The sequence below is a fragment of the Mustela erminea genome, chromosome 5, assembly GCF_009829155.1.
Source record: "Mustela erminea isolate mMusErm1 chromosome 5, mMusErm1.Pri, whole genome shotgun sequence".
Classification (NCBI taxonomy): domain Eukaryota; kingdom Metazoa; phylum Chordata; class Mammalia; order Carnivora; family Mustelidae; genus Mustela; species Mustela erminea.
Genome location: NC_045618.1, coordinates 56,143,625 through 56,162,825, shown reverse-complemented (window position 1 = coordinate 56,162,825; position 19,201 = coordinate 56,143,625). Strand labels below are relative to the sequence as shown.

The window sequence follows — 19,201 nt, the reverse complement described above, 5'->3', positions numbered from 1 at the left end:
AAGACCTGGTGTCTCTGAGCTTGCAGATCTCACCCACACAGTCTCTCTGGCACTTGTGTGAGCACGAATGGCGCTCAGGCTCAGGTTGGGCAACTCCACATCCGGGCTCTCCAGTCAAGGCAGGCTTGCCCCAGGAGACACCTGAAAAACTGAAACCCCAGTAAGTAGAGTTATTGTCAGCATGGGGAGCAAGCCAACTCTGAGCTAAGACAAACACCTACCAAGCAGAAACCTGTGAGCATCAGCATTTCATTCTTGGAGGGCAAAGTCCTTTTAAGGAATTAAAAAAGCCTCTTAGAAATCCTTTCACGAGTTCCTGGACTTAAGTCGGGGATAGAAGAGAGTAGAAGTGTGGCTTATAGATGGTTAGGTCCATGGGATCCAGAAGAAACTCCTTCTGCCTCCTGTTTCCCCTGCCCCCTTTCTTTGTCCTCCTTTTCAAAATCTCATTAAATGGTTCATCACTGGGGGTCCTGTCATATCAGAAGGCAGTCATGGCCAGAATCCTCCAGGAGCTGAATCCATTTGGAATTGAAATACCCGCCCCCAGAGCTAATCTCTGGGGCAGTTGCATGTCAAACAGGGTCGGGGGGGGGGGGAGCATGTGGCAGAGAAAGGCGTGTGTTGGTATTGAATTCTGAGCACCAGGATGTGTGGGCACACCCCTCCCCCCCACCTGCATCCCTCACAGTCACGTCACTTTCTTCTTTTAATGAAAACTGAAACCCAGCTCCAGCCAGAGGGCAGTGGGAGTGAACAAATGTGCCGGGGAAAGAAAATAGAAATGTTTCAGAAGGCCGGCTCCCCCACCCCTGATCTGGTCTAGAAAGAGCCTCTCCCGCCCTCCCAGACCGAGGAATGTAGGAGAGGCCACCGAGGAGATGGAGAGGGCTCATGGGGAGGAATTAAGTGTGGCTCAGGCTGTTTCTGGCTTCTCTGTAAATACTGTGACACCTCCAATGGAGGAACAGCTGAGATAAGTGACTGCTAATCCCCCCAGTGCCGGGAGGAGGCTGGCCGCTCCCTTCCAGATCCCAGCAGATGGTGGACGAAACAGGCTTCCCTCGAGGCAAGGGCAGCGGGAACTGTCCCACCTTCTGTTCCTTCAGCTTGCCCTGCACGTCTCCCTCATGGCCTGTCCCTGCCCAGAAGGGCCTCAAGGGCCCTCAAGAGCCATGGGGACATACCCCGGCTTTGCCATCCCACCAGGATGCTCAAGGTCAGCCAACCTGGCCCCTGGCCAGGACTGGCAGCTTGGGCAGCATTCAGCAGAGCTCCGTGGGCAGGAGCAGAAACAGTCAGGCAGGGCTGCCAAGTTTCTTCCTCCGTGAATCACCTGGGGAAGAGGGGTGGTGACTTACTTTAAATGCAGATTCTGTCTTCCAAGGTGGAACCTGGGAAGTTGAATTTCTATTAGGCAGCCTGGTCATCTGGTGGCAAGTGGCTCTAGCATTCTACTCTAAGGAGCAGCAGTCCGAGGAGACTGGAAAGCATTTTGGGTGGTGGTCAGAACAGAGGCCTGGATTTGACTCCTCCCTCTTCCCTTTGCTCATCTCTGTGACCTCTGGCAAAAGAGGCCCACTGGTTCCCTGCCTCAGAGGATACAGACCAGTCTTTTTCCAAGTGCGGGATGCAGCCTCTCCTGGCTTTTGAAGTGACTTTTTTCAAAAATTGCATCAAAAAATACAATTGGGAGATTGGTTGCACACTAATGTGAATGTACCTAAGACTGAACTGCACAATTTTAAATGGATAAGAGGATAAGTTTTAAGTTCTTTAAATTTTTTTTTAAATTAAACAAAAAGGACTATCTAGACTACACCACAGAGGATAAGTCATTTTTACATACTTAAGTCAACATGACAGAAGCCAATCTTAATTTTCAAATTAAATGGATCCGTTAAAGACTGTATCAAATGAAAATAGTCATTGCCTCTTACTTTCCCAACAACTTGTATTTTAAAAATATATAAAATAGGGTTCAGAGTTTAAAAAGGTAGAATTTGGGCAGGAGTACAATTAACAAATATTGAACTATCATACGGCCTTAAGGGGAAAACGTGTTCTTTCTTACCATAAGTGGAATGCACATGAAAATACATTTGGTTTCAGGTGGGAAAGAAAGAAAACTGTTCTAAAAATATTTTAAGGGATGAGATTGTCTTATAAAACTGGCCTCTGTGCTCTACCGACATGTCCATCTCGACCAGGTCAGACTGATTCCAAGGTGGGTGGACTGGAATTTGCCTCCTGAACCCTGGAAACATCTGCCAAGGATCCAGGTCAATAGTTTCGGTGTTCAGTGACCAGCCGGGTATTCCAAGGAGCTCCCTTTGCGCAAATGGCAGTGAACGTGGCAATCTACCACCTGCCAGTCCCAGGTCGGAACTTTTTTCCATGCAAATGTTCATGAATTTCAGTCCTACTCTACTTTAAGGACGACAAAATGATATTCTTCAAGAAGGGTTTCTCTGATCCCTCTTTTCATGACTGTCCCCGTGATTCTCTCCTTTTTCATCTCAGCATGCCCCATAAGTGGCCCTGACTTTCCTGTAATTGCCCGGCTCAGCTTTATTTATCACTGTATTCCTGTGACTAGCCCAGCTCTTGTCCCATAAATATTTGCTGAGTCAATAAATGAATGAAATTGACCTAGTTCTTCAAAAGAGTAAGCTACCACTGCTTCCAAGAGTATCTGAGTTGCTGAATTGTAATAGTGACAATTTGTTTTTTATCTTCCGTGTGGATGCTATCGCTTGCTCCTAATTATTTTGGTAAGTAATGACCCCTGCCAGAAAAGAGTAATTGTTATTGTGTCTTTTTTTGGAGGTGAATATTGAGGCTCAGAGAAGGGAAGTGACTTGCCCAAAACCAAATGCACTGTAAGTGATAGAAGCAGGACTTGAACTCAGGGCTGTCTGGCTGTACCCTGGTCCCATTTCTCCTTTTTCTTGGCTCTTCTGCATCCACATGAGCTGAGGCAGCTCTGCTCTTTGCATCCTGTCAATGGGCATTTTCTTTCTAAAAGGCCTTCTGGGTAGCAGGGCATGACCCCCATCAAACCCCTCTCCTGGCTTCATTGCCTGGCTATCCCCACAGTTTCTTCTCCAGACCAACCCAAACATGGTTGCGGAGCTCAGCGGGGAGGGCCCAACATTCCCCAGTCTGGGCGAGTATCTAATCAGTAGACCTCCTCAGCATATCAATCCAAGACCACTCTAGAGATGAATGCCTGTGCCCAGTTTTCTATTTTTAACTGGTGTGAGCGGGAGGGAAAACACAAGCATTAAAAATCAAAGTGCCAGTTAAGAACAGAGAATACGGGGCACCCTAGAGCAAACCAGTAATCTGTGTCCTTAAGTCTCTCTGTTCCTTTCCCCTCTCCCCAGTTCATGTCATCTTTCTGCCCCCTTCTCCGAAGTCCCAAGATCCTTCTAGATCTGTTTCCACGAAGGAGCTGGTATCATTTATGCCCCTGCTTCTCACACTCTAATGTATAGTTGAACCAGCTGGGCATCTCGCCAATTCCCATTCCGTAGTTCAGGACGTAGGGGTGGGGCGGCCAGACTCTGTTTTCCTAACTCTGCCGTCCTGGTCCTGTGATGCGTTCATTGGGTCGAAGCTGCTGTTATCTTCTTGACCAGAATATTGCTCTTTCCGTCTTGTCTGCACTTGGAAAAAAGGCCTCTGTCCCCCAGTTTACAGATGTTCATCTATTCACCAGCAAGTGCACAAGCTGCTTTTGGCATTTGGTCCTTCATTCACTTTGGCAGCAGGGGGACATCCTTTCCTGGCTTGGAGACAGGAGTCTGAGTTTGAGCAAAGCCTTGGCAGCAGGAGGAGAGCTACCTGATATCCATGCTGGGGTTAAACCTGGCCCCCTCTCCAGCAAGACTTGACCAGGTTCTCACTCCAACTCTTCTTAGCCTCTTCCTTAGCCAGACCCTAAGCCACCCATGAGCTGGGGATCAAGGTGGCCTTGGTTAATCTCTGTTTTCTGACCCAGAGGAGCATGGCCCCAGCAGCCCGAGTAAAGTCATCCAAGCTGGTGAGGACTAGACCAGAAGGGTGACCTGTCCCAGGAGCCCCCTTTTCTGTCCACCCCCACAAATGTGCTGCTGTGGTGCCCTTGGGGTCCAGGGGGGCTTCCAGGACTCTATTCATCCAGCTTTCGGTCCTGGAAGATGAGAAGCTGCTATAGCTCCCCTGCCGCCCTGGTCCAGCTGTCAGGACCCCTCAGCAGAGGGCAGAGGGCCAAGTCTTTTGGCTTGTATGTGGCTTATTGTCTTAGGGCTGGCGGGACTGTGAGGAACAAACCCACAGCACACCCAGGGTGCACCTCCATCCAAGAAGGGGGAGGAGGTGAGCTGGCGTCACTGAGTCTTCCCCTGCCCCCTACCCTTCACCGCCTGCCCCTCCCTAGCTCCCTATTTGGCCATCCCCCTGGTTGCCCCCTCCCCTTCCTTACATGGTCTGGGAGCCCCCTGGCTGATCCTCTCCCTTGCCCTTGGCTCCATGAATGGCCTCGGCGCTCCTCAGTGGTGCGAAGGCGACCAAATAAGGCAAGGTGGCCGACCAGGCCCCCCACCCCTGCCCCCGACCGCTGCAACTGACCCCGTCCGTCAGCGCACTATAAAGCGGCGCGCCCCACGCCGGGCACCCAGCGCCTGCTGCCCGAGCCGAGCCGAGCCCGACCCGCGGACGGTGAGTCAGCGCCCGCCCGCCCGCCCCGCCCGGCGCCGCACCCGGCCACAGCCCGCCCCGAGCCCGTAGCCCCGAGCCGGCCGCGCCGCCACGTCTTTGAAAAAGAGACCACGCTTCTCCATGTGGTTCTAACTAGTTTGGTACCGGGCGGTCACAGGAGAGGAGCGCGCAGATCGCGAGCTCTACGGCCTCCCGCCCCGGGCATTTGGGGTCCCTGCTCTCATGCGCGTTTCCCTCCAGCTGGGGCTGGGGCATGGGGGTGTGGTTGAGGCCCAGGTGGGCTCTCAGTTTGAGGAAAGGCAAAGCCGTGAAGGGCTGAGGAGGACCTCCTTACACCCCGGGGCAGAGGGTGACTCCTGGCCAAGGAACTTGGGTGAGTCCCTCTCCCCTTCACCAGGCACGTTGGTCTCGGTCTCCGCAGCCTCTTCCCACCCTGCTACTTCTGCCCCGAGGGGAAGGGAGACGGCAGGCGTTCCCTCCCCTGCTCTGTCCCCTCCGGGGGCGCGAGAAGGCCAGCGCCACCGCGGGCACTGAGCGCAGGCTGCCCTGCTGTCCACCTGCAGACCCCGCTGAAGCTGTGCCAGGATGTGCGACGACGAGGAGACCACTGCTCTGGTGTGCGACAATGGCTCTGGGCTAGTGAAGGCCGGCTTCGCGGGGGATGACGCGCCCCGGGCTGTCTTCCCGTCCATCGTGGGCCGCCCGCGCCACCAGGTAAACTTCCCGCCTGTCCCGGGCCCCACTCCTGCCTGCTACCTCCTCAGTCCAGCCATCTAGTAAATGTCTCACCTGGCCGTCCTGTTCCATGAACTACTCAGGTCAAACTCGGAAAGGATGGAGTAGCCTGAAATCCAAGCCCAGACAAGCAATAGTCACACCACCAGCAGCATACTACCAACCACTTACACACGTCCCCCTTCTACTTCTCAGGGACACAGCCCTCCAGAGGTCCCACCCCTGTGTGGAAAAGCAAGCCGCTTCCCTCCTCCACTCCTGCCCCACATTTTTATTACTGTGTCTTCTCTGACCCTTACAGGCTTCACTTTCTAACCTGGCCTCCCTTGTCAGTCCTGCTCAAGACTTGTAACACTGTAACTCCTCTCAACCAACCAGGGCCCAACCCACATTCCTCCCTCTTGTTCACAGCCAGCTTGCTGGGCTCCCGAAGGACTTAAATCTCTCTGCTTCCTGGCTGTTGCATTTTTAGAAGCCAGCCGTGACAGAAGCAGCAAGTGCCATGGTGATAGTGACATACCACCCTGTTTATTAAAAGAAATGCCAATGCTCTCTGACTCCGCCGGACAGGCTGCCAGGGAGGAAAGCTGTGTGTGTCGTGCTGGTGGCCGATGGGCTCCCTTGGACAGTGCTGGGCCATCTGGATTTCCGGGGCAGAGGGATAATGGCATAGCAGCCCATCTTTTTATGTTCACTTGATGAATGTCAAAATCTTTTCTTAGGAGAAATACAATGTGTCATTAATTCAGTCATTCCACAGTGTAGTCATTTATATTCCGGTTGACATGGGAGATGAATTTCATAATTTAATGAAGGCATTATGGTATTTTTAAAATGAGGTGAGGCTGTACTTCTTTGGTGAAATAGCTTCATTCCCCTCTCCCCAGTTAGAGATTAAAGGACAGAATTGTACCTGGGGAGTGTGTGGGGGGAGACGGAAGGTACTAGATTGATTTTAAGTATTTTTAAACTGGATAAGATTCTATTTCTTTATTACTTCTGATATCTATAAGATGTTCCTTGACTTGGGCAGTTAGGTGTACATTTCTAAGGCATTCGTTACATTCCTAAAATAGTGGAAGCTTGATTTCCCCGTCTTTTTCTTCTTATAGGGCGTCATGGTGGGTATGGGTCAGAAGGACTCCTACGTAGGAGATGAGGCCCAGAGCAAGCGAGGTATCCTGACTCTGAAGTACCCCATTGAGCACGGCATCATCACCAACTGGGATGACATGGAGAAGATCTGGCACCACACCTTCTACAACGAGCTCCGCGTGGCCCCTGAGGAGCACCCCACTCTGCTCACGGAGGCCCCGCTGAACCCTAAGGCCAACCGTGAGAAGATGACCCAGATCATGTTTGAGACCTTCAATGTCCCTGCCATGTATGTGGCCATCCAGGCAGTGCTGTCCCTGTACGCTTCTGGCCGTACCACAGGTATGACTGGGCTGTGGGGACAGTCACTGACTCACCACATTCCTAAGTCACTGACCTGGCTATGACTCAGGGAAAGGTGTCCCTGAGAAGAGAGGGTGGTAACAATAGCTTCAGATCACATGCATTTCTACGAGTTGAAAGCACATGGGAGTTAGAGCCTTACCTCTCCTAAAGTATGTGCGACCACATATTAAGTCTCTACATGATGTATGAACTTGCAGTGTAACCATCACTGGCATGTGTTCCATACTAACACTACCCCTGGGCACCTGTCCACAAGGAGAACCGACATTCCCTACGGCGTCCGAGTCAAAAAAGAATGTGGGAGGCAAGAAGAACACGCCCGGATGCTCCCGTAATGTGCTAATGGCTGATGAAAGGGATGGTCATTTGCAAGTGTCCTGGGGAAATTTTTCTACTATAATATTTAAAAGGGTGAGCTGTTGCTGGCTTCCGATTGAGCCTTCGTTATGCTCATTTTTATTCTTTGTGTGTAAGGAATCTAATTTGATCTGGATCCATGCCCAGTGCGAGTATCTTTTAGCCAAGATTGGAAGTGGGCTTTGACACCACTAAAGCAGTGGTGTTTTCGGGGATTTACTTGGCTCCTGTCTGTTTCTTCTGACAGGCATCGTCCTGGATTCTGGAGATGGTGTAACTCACAACGTTCCCATCTATGAGGGCTACGCTCTGCCCCATGCCATCATGCGTCTGGATCTGGCTGGCCGGGATCTCACGGACTACCTCATGAAGATCCTTACTGAACGTGGCTACTCTTTTGTCACCACCGGTGCGTGCACACGTGTGTGTGTGTGTGTGTGTGTGTGTGTGTGTGTGTGTGTGATCGGCCGCGGCATCGTGTCTGCTTTTTCCCTCCACCAGAGAATCCACCTACGCCCCCACAGTTGACTTCATTCTTCAAAGCTTGACTATGCTACCCTTTATTTCTGCAGCTGAACGTGAAATTGTCCGTGACATTAAAGAGAAGCTGTGCTATGTTGCCCTGGATTTTGAGAATGAAATGGCCACAGCTGCCTCCTCCTCCTCTCTGGAGAAGAGCTATGAGCTGCCCGATGGCCAAGTCATCACTATTGGCAACGAGCGCTTTCGCTGCCCCGAGACACTATTCCAGCCCTCCTTCATCGGTGAGTGGTAATCTGGCGCAGGGGCAGAGCTCTTCCCTGGACATCTAGGTGTCCCCCGGAGTAAAATCAATTCTCGTCAAGAAGGATTAAGGGTCTCTTGTGTTGAAAGAAGTCAGAGCTTCGAGTCCCGCCCCGCTCAGCCTCAGACCCTGATGGCTCATAAAAGGGATGGCCATCCTGTTCTGTTGTAGTGATATGACAAAGGATGACACACTGACTTTGTGTCAAAATAAAGAACGAGACAGAATAGTAATTGACTGATCTGTATCTGCGGGAAAGAAATGATTCCTCAGAAGTGCTTACTGCAGTTAGTCCATTACCCAGTAGCTGGACTTCCTCTGAAGTCACTCATCATTAAACACAACCATAGTCAGACTCTTGGTAATAACTGGACCCTAGTATTTTACTAACCATCTTGCCTCAGGAATGACTTCTAAGAGGAAGCTTGACCGGATCTGATTTTAGCCCATAAATAAAAATTGCATTAATCTAACTCTAATCTGTGCCTCACCCTTTCCAACATATCTCCGTACATCTGATGCATATGTTCAAGTGTTCACTCCAAACAGGTGCTGAACGCAGTGGTTTGTGTCTTCATAGTCTGCTGGGGATGAACTGTCAGCAGTGTTAGAGACACCTGTTCCGCACACACCTTGCACTATATCTTAAAGAAGAACATATGTTTCAGAGACAAATGGGCGACAGTGTATGAACACAAAGGAATCCTGTTTTCTTCCCTCCGCCCCTGGGCCCCTGGCCCGAGTGCACTGTGATTTCTTTCTTTCTTTCTTTCTTTCTTTTTTTTTTTAACTGATTTCTAGGTATGGAATCTGCTGGCATCCATGAAACCACTTATAATAGCATCATGAAGTGTGACATTGATATTCGCAAGGACCTGTATGCCAACAATGTCCTCTCTGGAGGTACCACCATGTACCCTGGTATTGCCGATCGCATGCAAAAGGAAATTACTGCCTTGGCTCCCAGCACCATGAAGATCAAGGTGAAGAGTGATCTTTGCCTGTGGGTGGGAGAGGCAAAGCGGGGTCTCGGGACTGCGCGGAACTTGCACTGTGCTTCCCGTCTCCTCTACACTTTACTTCTTAGCTTTTCTAGCACTTTTCCCAAGAGAAGAGACTTGAAAAACATTTTCAAGCAGTGGATAATAATAGATCTTGGAAGAAAAAAAATACCCTAAATCTCTGAACACATTTTAAAAGTCTCCAACTTTTGGGCTAGCCTCCATCACGCATTTAGCTTGTTGCCGCAGTATACTCTACTTCAGAGAAGTGGGGCAGTTCTGTTTTGTAGAGTCTTTGATAATGGACAGAATGAGACAGGAGAAAATGCATAAAACTTGATTCCGCCGTATTAATTTTTGGTAGGAAATATCTCACGTTACAGTGAGTTCCGATCTCACGTTTTCTTCTGTGACTCTCTCCAGCATGTTGCTTGATTCATTGCTGCGAGTGTCAGAGTTCACCCGAAGCTTTTGTTTTCCTTCCGCAGATTATTGCTCCCCCCGAGCGTAAGTACTCTGTCTGGATTGGGGGCTCCATCCTGGCCTCCCTGTCCACCTTCCAGCAGATGTGGATCAGCAAGCAAGAGTACGATGAGGCAGGCCCCTCCATTGTCCATCGCAAATGCTTCTAAGGTGCCTTCTCTCGTGGTCTACATTCAGGATGACAGTACTACGCTTCTTGGAGTCTTCCGAGCCACCCTCCCTTATCTCTCATCAATCATTGTACAGTTTGTTTACACATGTGCAATTTATTTGTGCTTCTAATATTTATTGCTTTATATAAATAAACCAGACCAGGACTTGCAAAATACAAAAGCCTCTCCTTTCTTTTTCTGGGAGGCATGGGGTGGGGCCAGTGTAGGCTTACTTCAGTCTGTGAATTCCTATACTGGTGGCTTTGCCCCCAGGAGCACTGTAACGTCAGTACCACAAAGCGCGTCAGGTGAATTGGTGTGACATTTAGCCGGGAGATACCATACTAAATATCAATTTTACATTTTGGGATGGAATCGTGAATAAATGTCACATCTGAAAAGTAGATTAGCTTTAACTCTGCATCGGTGAGACACACGAAATCGGATTTCACGATTCTTTGGGATTAGTCGCTGTGAATGACAGGGAAAGTTGTTGCAGCATATGTTTCAGTTGTTTCGTCGCTTTGTAGAAACTTTGTAGAAACGTACATATTAGTAATGAGAAGGTCAAAGATTATTTTAAATAAGTTAGTTTCAATTTTCAATTCTAGACTCCTCACTTGTCGTCCTGAGGGCTATGCGTTTCCATGGTGAAACATGGGAGCCAGCTGACCCTTAGGTCCAGCCATGTCCCATTCCGAATGTTCCCAAAATAGATCAAGACCACTGTGCATGTTCGGAATAACTGTGAGGAAACAGGCGCCAGATATTTTTGCTTCATCAGTAACTAACTTGTGCGACAGAGGTCTTTGAGCTGTTCATATCTTTGAAATCTTGGGCTGTGGGGTTGAGTTCAGTGAAGGCTGTGAAATCTGCCGAGAGGTGAAGGGGAGTGGGAAGCCACAATATTCCCTTTATTTCATGCTGGACTCTCTGCAAAGTATGCTGAGGCGGGGGTTGGGGACTGCTGGGGGCAGCGTCCAAAAGAATCAGTCATGCTATGTCCCTGAAGGGCTCACACCCTCTACAGTGAGCTCCCAATGTGTGCGATCTGGGAAGCTTCCAGGAGATGGGCATGGGTCTGGGTCTTGAAGAATGGTTAAGAATTACAGAGGCGAGAAGAGCGGGCAGGAAATTTCAGCAGAAGGAAATAGGGCAGAAGCCAGCAAACAAGTCACAGGGCAGGCTGGTGAGAGCTGATGACTTAGGAAATCAATTTGCGCCGGTAAATTTCCACCTGATTGTGGAAGCTCGAAAATTGTTCATTTTCAAGTTAATTGTTCATGAACCGTTGGAGCATTTGAATGGATGTAATTAAACTTTTATCTATTGGTGAGGGAATCAAGACAGATGAAGCAAGTGGTTCAATGTCATACAGCTTGTGGGATACCCAAGATAGAAAGCCAGATTTTCTGACATCGAATCTAATGGTGCTTCTCAAACCATCTTTAGTCATAAAACTTCAGTCTTCAGCTATACTCGTAAAGTTATAAATATAAACCTATAGACATAAAGTTTTAGTCATGGTCTTGGGGCATTTTATCACATACCTTTTGGGAGTCTGGGTTCAAAATTTGGAGTATTTGGGGGCTCATCAGACATCTTTAGTAATGTTGCTAATGTCATTATTCAGGGTCATAATTGTGCCTTTACATTATTCATCCCAAAAGTATCTCTTGATCCCTGACTCCGGGCAAAGCACAGTAGTAGGTGCAGGGGATACAAAGATAAATCAAAGCACATTTTCTGGGCTTCAGGAGTTCAGTTTAGAGGCTGTACTATTACGTTATAGTAGCCTGAGCAAACTAACATAAGATTTTCCTACATGTTGGGCTTGATGCCCCAAGATTCATGGTCTAGCAGCTTATCACTGTCTGGACCAAAAGGGTATCTTTTCAGGTGATTCTGACAAAAATTCCAGGGAAGCCTCAGTCTGGCCAGGTTTGAGGACTGAATCATACTATCCTTACCATGGGAACTGATCGATATTAAGTAAGGGAGGCATGGTTCTCCGATGAAAGAGAAATGGCATAAACACCGTACTTAATGAGCTAGACCAGGAGGGAAAATTTAGTAGTTTGTGGGTAAGGGCTCCAACTTCTAGTCTGAAAGTTTTATTTGATTTAACAGGCCATGAGAAGGTCTTGGGAAGAGCAATGACTTTATTCAAACAAAACTGGGGGGTGAGACTGAGAAGCTTTGGATGATGGTATACATGACTGGCTAGATATTTTTCAGACTCTACTGTGGCCCAGGGACCCAGGAACCTAACAGTCACTCTATAACCAGATTAGCCTGGTGTTTAAGAAGAAATAAGTCAGATTCACTTTGTGATTAACATGGTATAAATGCTATAAATATTTCCTAGTAACTGGAAGGTACTGAAGAAATTTTGAGTCCTTTAGGTCAAAACCAACAAAGATCGATAATCAATTTAAGTTTGTTAACTTTAATAGAGCAAAGAGAGTAATTTTATTTCAGCCAAAAGTCCTGAGTTTATTCAGAAATAACAGAGGAATTGCAATCTAGGACAAGCAAGATATGGTGAACCGTCAGCCAGCCCAAAAGGACAAAAGGAAGGTCAGCTTTTATTGGGTTTTAGGAGGAAATTGGAGAGGATTGCTTAGAACAAAAGTTTATTGGAAAAGAACCAGAGATCGAGATTGTGGTTTCTCACTGTCTGCGAGTGGGAGGTAGTGCGATGCTCCTGAGGCAGAGAGGGATCTTCTTTCCTTCTCTGAAAGCAGGAGACAAAATTCCTACGTGAAAAATGTCCTGTGCTGGAGTGATTCTTACCTTCCTTCTTCCCCTGGTGACACAGGCTGCAGGAGTGGTGCATGCTGGAGAGCTCCCCCTTCAGGGCTTCCCTGCTCCATTGTAAATGAGATTTCCTTTATTTATTTTCCCAAGGTCTTTGGGGCTCATTATACAAGGAGTTTCTCCTTTGGGCACAGCTTGGCTGTTGCTATGACAACCAAACTCCCATTAGGAAGCTACAGGATAAAAGCTCTTGGAGAGATTACCAAAGTATACTCTGGGTCCTTGGTGAGCTCAAAAGTCGAAGGAGTTCAGCCTTCAGCTGTGTGCAACGAATGGATGCGAGCAAGACTGACCAGGCAGATAAAGAGCTTCAGCTCGAGAACAGCTCTCTCTGTCGCTGGGGTTCTGGGCCCTCTCTCCTGCTTGACCAAGGAGAGCTGAGTCAAGTGAGAGCTAAGCAGGGGTGGTGTGCGGGACCCCCAACAGGATTGTTTGCTTATGGCTCTGCATTGTTTCACAGCAGCTCCCAAAGGAATCCAGGGTTGGGGAGAGGAGATAGAAAGAAACAGACCCAAGGGAAAGTTGCAGTCAAGCTGAATTACAATATAGCATTACTAGTAGATGAAAAATGGACTCTGCGGTGAAGTGTAAGCAAGGCCTTGGATCAACAGGTTTGCTTGAAGAACTTTGGAAATACTACTGGATAATGACAGGGTAGACATCATGTAGGGTAGCGTATGAGACAGCAGGCATCGTGTAGGAAGTTAAAAAGCAAATCTGACATAGGCACAATAGTGACATTTTTCCCAAAACACCTTTAACTCTAGGATCTACTTTTTGGACTTTTTTTTCCCCAGGATCTACCACCCAGTGCTGGTCACCACGGACACTCTCCCTACCACTCATATCTTGATGACCCTTAACTTATTGCATTTCTTTAGAGATGAGACCATGCTAATTAACATGTCAGTTACCTAATCTATGTTCCTGGGGGAAAGTTAGAACATATTTTCCCACTAGAGAACACACCCATAATTTAATAATACTTTTCTGTGTATCTATCATCATCATCATCATCATCATCATCATCATCTTACTAACCTGAAGGTTTGATGTTGCATGAGCTTTCAATCAGAAAGATTAAGTTCAAATCCTGGTTTTGCCACTGACTAGTTGAGTGTCTTTTTAGTAAATAACTTAACCCCTCTGAACCTCAGAACAGAGGGACTAACTTAAATCATGCTCCCAGGAGCACCTGAATGGCTCAGTCCTTTAGGGTCTGCCTTCCACTCAGGTCGTGGCTCTCTGCTCAGCAGGAAGCCTGCTTTTCCCTCTCCCTCTGCCTACTGCTCTGCCTACTAGTACATTCTCTTTCTCTGGCAAATAAATTAATAAAATCTCTCTCTCAAAAAACAAAGATGGTTTTCATAAGCAAAAAGGACAGGATGTGCCGTGGGTTGGATGGGGCAGGCAAGAAGACGGAGGAACCACAGAAGCTCCCCAGGCTGTTGGCTTGAATGGACAATGTGTTTTCAAGGAAATTAAAATTTCAAGGTAATTCAAATGCAGCTGCAGTCCTACAACGGAGAGAGGGCATCATCCAAAGATGGCATGTGCCCTGAGTCTGGCAGTTAAGGGGTTGAAAGAAAAGGAGGGAGACTGAATGAGCAGAGAGTGGTTTGGGGGACATGAAATTGGTAGGGAGACCTGACTGGAGCAGAAAGTATGTGTGGGGAGGCAGCAGTCAGGGAGACTAAAATCCAGTAGGATGAGGACTAGGGCATGGCTTCTGGAGAAACAAGAGGACACTGTTCTTGCCTGTAAACCCAAACAATGATAGAACGGCTCTACAAAGTTCCTGTGAAAATGAAACGGGTTAAAGCTGATACTATGCTCAGACCTTGACACATAGTAGGACCTTAATTAGTGCTCTATCATCGTTGTTATTGATTAACATTTTTACACTTACATATACTTATTTACATGTAGTATATGTAGTATATATTATACATTAAACACACATGTATGAGTGTGTATGTGTGCACACGTAAGAATTGAAAGACAAGTGTGGAAATTCAGATTTGATATGAGAGAACATCTGCTGATGTTTCCTGAGAAAGGATCCACTGAATAATATTTAAAGAAGAAGGTGAACTCTGGCATTTGGATCCAGAATGGTCTAGTGAGCACAGATCCTTGCTCAATAATCCAAGAGCAACTAGAGAATTCAGGAAGCACCTATGCCATAGGCTGAGAACGTAAAGCTAGACTCTCCTTCGTCTGCCAAAGGAGAGATGGACCTAAATAACTTCAGCACTTCGGGACGCAGGCTTCAAAGAGTTCAATTAATAATCACAGTGGCCTTACATTACAGAGCCTCTTAAAAAAATATCTAAATTGACTTTGAATTCTCACGTAGGAAGCCCTTTTCGTAGCACATTGAGCCTCCTCTCAAGCTGAAGCAACTTATTTTAAATCTGTTTAAATCTTACAGTAAAGGGTAGCCACACTCTCTTTTATACCCACTCCTCTGGAGTGTCAATTCCATTGTGTTATAATAACTGGTTTGATTTTAATACATAAAAGGGAGCTCTGTCACTGAAATACAGTATGAGGATTCCAGTTTTTAAAAAGAAAACCGTAGGTTGGGAGGGATGAGAGTTTCAGCAGAAAGAACTTGATGAGTATTTACTCCAAATATAAATCTTAATAGGGAGGAAATAAAATATAAAATATATATCCAAACTCTTAAGAGAAAGAAGCATGATGCCAGGAATTGAAAATCTACTACAATGCGATACTACAATGTTGAGTTGAAGCCTCCATCAGCTTGGGTCTCCATAAGACTGGAATGAATGGTGTCTCCTGTAGACCCAAAGCATCAGTGAGAAATACTGTTAAGTGACCCATGAGCTTGTTTGTTACCATGGCATAACTGAGCCTATTTTGACTGTTAGCACCAGCTTCCGACTCTGGCCTCCCCAGGATTTCGCTTGGCTCAAGGGCTCTGAGTTATTTCACGTGGGATGGTTGTTCAGGATGCCCAAAGTCCCAAACTATCAGAAACAGAAATCTGGTATCAGGTAATTTTATTCAATTGCCGGGGGGGGGGGTGGGGAGGGTGTTTTTCTTTGGCATATGAATGAAGTAGAAGATCTATCTGAACTTTCATCTTGTTGGTTCAACATGTGAGCAGCAAACTCAGGAGGTAAAAATGAAGGGTCCCATCTGGTTTACTTTGTTTTACTCTGTGTCCAAAGTTTGCACCCAAGCCTGCCTCATCATTGAATTAGTTTTTCTTATTTTTTTAAACAAAACCTTCAAGATATAATTCACATCCCATACAATTCAGCAATTTACAGTATACAATTTAATTGGTTCTTGGTATATTCACAGACAGATGCAGTCATCACCACAGTCAATTTTGGAACATTTTCTTCATCTTAAAAAGAAACCTCGGGGCGCCTGGGTGGCTCAGTGGTTTGGGCTGCTGCCTTCGGCTCGGGTCATGATCTCAGGGTCCTGGGATCGAGCCCCGCGTCGGGCTCTCTGCTCAGCAGGGATCCTGCTTCCTCCTCTCTCTCTCTGCCTGCCTCTCTGCCTACTTGTGATCTCTGTCTGTCAAATAAATAAATAAAATCTTAAAAAAAAAAAAAAAAGAAACCTCATGTCCTTTAGCTCTTATTCCTCTGTACCCACATCTAGAAGGACTGGTGAGATGATCCAGTTACATATTCCTTCTCTCCAGGGAAAAATAGAATTATGACCTCGTTTTACTAAAGTTCCCTATTGCGAGAAAAATAAGGGATACCATCAGGGCCTTTCTTCATGGGATTCCTTCTGCACAGGCCTCTTGCCTCCTCATGGCCAAGAACTTCCACAGTGCACAGAAGACTCCTGGAGACACTCATCCAAGTTAGACTCCTGCTTCACCACCACGCTTGGTTCATTTCCTTTGTAGCACATATTATATGATCTTTGTTTTAATTTTATTAGGCATGGTTTATATACAATAACACATGTCCATTTTAAGCAAGCAATTCAATGAGTTTTGACCAATGTGTATACCCAGTGCCACCACCGCAGTCAAGATATAGCACACATTCCATCCCCTCTCATAAGCCCTCCTGTTCTTCCAAATTCAGTCCTCTCCACCTCCATCCCAGGCAACCCTTTCTATCAATACAGATTAGTCGTTTTTTTTTTTTTTAATGTTCAGTTAGCCAATATATAGTTCTATAGATTAGTTTTGTCTGTTCTTGAATTTCATACTAATCGTAATTTAAATTGTTAGCTTACTTATTTTTTGTCTCTACTACTAAACTTTTTTTTTTTAAAAACCAGGATTGTCTAGCACAGCATGTCTAGCACAGAGCCAGACAGTGTCAGAAGGAACGAATCCCCAATTATTCCATTTATCAACCCTGATTTTTTAGAAAACTAGAGAATCTACGTATTTGATAGGAACCGTGAGGACTTTTTTGTGAGGGCTCACGAGCAGGTGTTCCCTGTTCATCTCTTTTCCTTTCTTGCCCTCCCTGCCCTCCCCTTTTTCATCACAACAACGTCAAAAGTAGCCAAGTGGGGTGAAAAGCTGTATAGAAGACACATTCTTTTGCCTTTGGGCAAAACATATTATCATTTGGAATGAAAGAGTAGTAATAGCCTCATTCATTTGTAATGTTTTGTAACATTCAACTTTGAGCTTTCAACTTTGTCAATGAAGACAGTTCTCAGGGCTTCTTGCAAATCCATCCATGCCTCAGACAACGGGATATGAAATCAACTCAAACCACATCTCTACTTCCAAAAATACATTCAAAATGGGTGTCCTATTTGTCCAAATATTTGACAAAATATTTCTTAAAACCCTGCCTACCCTATGGGGGAAAGTTAGGAATTTTTTATTTTTTTAGATTTTATTTATTTATTTATTTGACAGACAGAGATCACAAGTAGGCAGAGAGGCAGGCAGAGAGAGAGGAGGAAGCAGGCTCTCTGCTGAGCAGAGAGCTCGATGTGGGGCTCGAGCAGAGAGCCCGATGTGGGGATCACAACCTGAGCAGAAGGCAGAGGCTTTAACCCACTGAGCCACCCAGGCGCCCCGATTTTTTTTTAAGACTGACTTATTTATTTGAAAGAGAGAGAGAAAGAGAGAGTGTGAGCAGGTGGGAAGGGCAGAGGGAGAGAGAGAATCCTTAAGCAGACTCCCCGCTGAGTGCAGAGCCTGACATGAGACCCTGACCTGAGACCCTGAGATCCTGTCCTGAAGCAAAATCAAGAGGTGGATGCTTAAGCTACTGAGCCACCCAGGGACTCCAAATTTTGACAGAATATTGTTACTGTAATACAATCAACACTTAAAGCATTATACCTATGAACTGGCCCCTCTCATTCAGGCACAGGAGAGGGTGGGGTCACGTTGGGCATCTCTACCGTACAGCCAGAGGAGCTGAGGTACAGAGACCCTTCCGTGGGGTGCTCTTTGTTGCTTCTTTGCGTGCATTCCCTGCAGGCAGTATGTGCAACCCCCTCCAGCCCAAGTTCTAAATCTCTTTCTCTCTCAACTATCTAGGACACATGAGAATTAACCTACTCATGTAGATTACAGGGCCCCAGCCCTCATTAACCTTAATATTGAAAGAAATACAGCTTTTGTGGCAGGAGGAGTGGAAATGCCCTTCCACTCATTACAAATAGCAACACTGGCATGAGCAGAGGAAATAAACTTTGCAGGAGGCAATTTATCCAATGGAGATGCTGGTTTCCTGTCAGTGAACATTTCCCGTATGTAATCCCCCTGGATTTGTAGACTCCTTTATAAAATGTTATAAAATTGCATCCCTAGGGTTGTTGTTGTTATTATTATTATTATTATTATTATTATTATTTTACAGTAGATCAAGGTGTTGTCTACACTGTATTTTCGTGATGTCCTTTGATTTGGTGACTCTGTCCCAAAATTCTTGTCTTCCTCCACAAGAGGCACTTGATTGCTATTTGTTGAAGAATTGAAGAGCTGACACTTTATTCTTAAATACTGTAGTCAAACGTACCCTAGACTTTCGCTTTTCTAGATGCAGCCTCTTGGTCTCTGTTCCCTGCTTGCCGGGCCTGACCTGTACTTAAATGGGATTTAAGGACAAAGCGAATCTCAGCTATGTCCTTATCCCTTCTCTTTAGAAGTTGTTGCTTCTGTCAATGACACTGAGTTTGGGGGGGACAGTTACAATGTGGAGCGGATTAGAAGTGAGGAGACAAGACAGGATATAAATGCATAACCCTTGCAAATTAGAAAAATGTTTGGGGCGCCTGGGTGGCTCAGTGGGTTAAAGCCTCTGCCTTCGGCTCAGGTCATGATCCCGGGGGTCATGGGATGGAGCCCCACATCGGGCTCTCTGCTCAGCAGGGAGCCTGCTTCTCCCTCTGTCAGCCTCTCTGCCTACTTGTGATCTGTCTGTCAGATAAATAAATAAAATCTTAAAAAAAAAAAAAAAGAAAAGAAAAATATTTGAGGACTAGCTTGTGCCTTGGGCAAGGCAGAAACAGGAGACGAGTGGGGAAGAAGCAACCCAGACCATGACCGCTGATTGGCAGTACAAATGCTAGAAGCCAGTAAAGCCATAGAAAGGGATACCTGGGTGGCTGAGTCAGTTAAGTGTCTGCCTTTGGCTCAGGTCATGATCCCAGGTCCTGAGATAAATCCCAGGGCCCTGAGTTTGAGCCCATTGTTGGGTTCCCTGCTCAGCTGCTTCCTCTCTTCC

The 19,201-nt window shown here is 46.6% G+C and overlaps 1 protein-coding gene across 1 annotated transcript; it reads left to right on the top strand.

Annotated features, from left to right (window-relative positions):
* Positions 1-4,601: 4,601 nt before the first annotated feature.
* Positions 4,602-9,850, top strand: ACTC1 (actin alpha cardiac muscle 1). The gene is made up of 7 exons (XM_032343216.1): positions 4,602-4,704; positions 5,268-5,418; positions 6,552-6,876; positions 7,505-7,666; positions 7,830-8,021; positions 8,843-9,024; positions 9,531-9,850. The coding sequence occupies exons 2-7, from the start codon at positions 5,290-5,292 to the stop codon at positions 9,672-9,674; spliced, it is 1,134 nt and encodes a 377-aa protein (XP_032199107.1). The 5' UTR covers positions 4,602-4,704; positions 5,268-5,289; the 3' UTR covers positions 9,675-9,850.
* Positions 9,851-19,201: the final 9,351 nt, after the last annotated feature.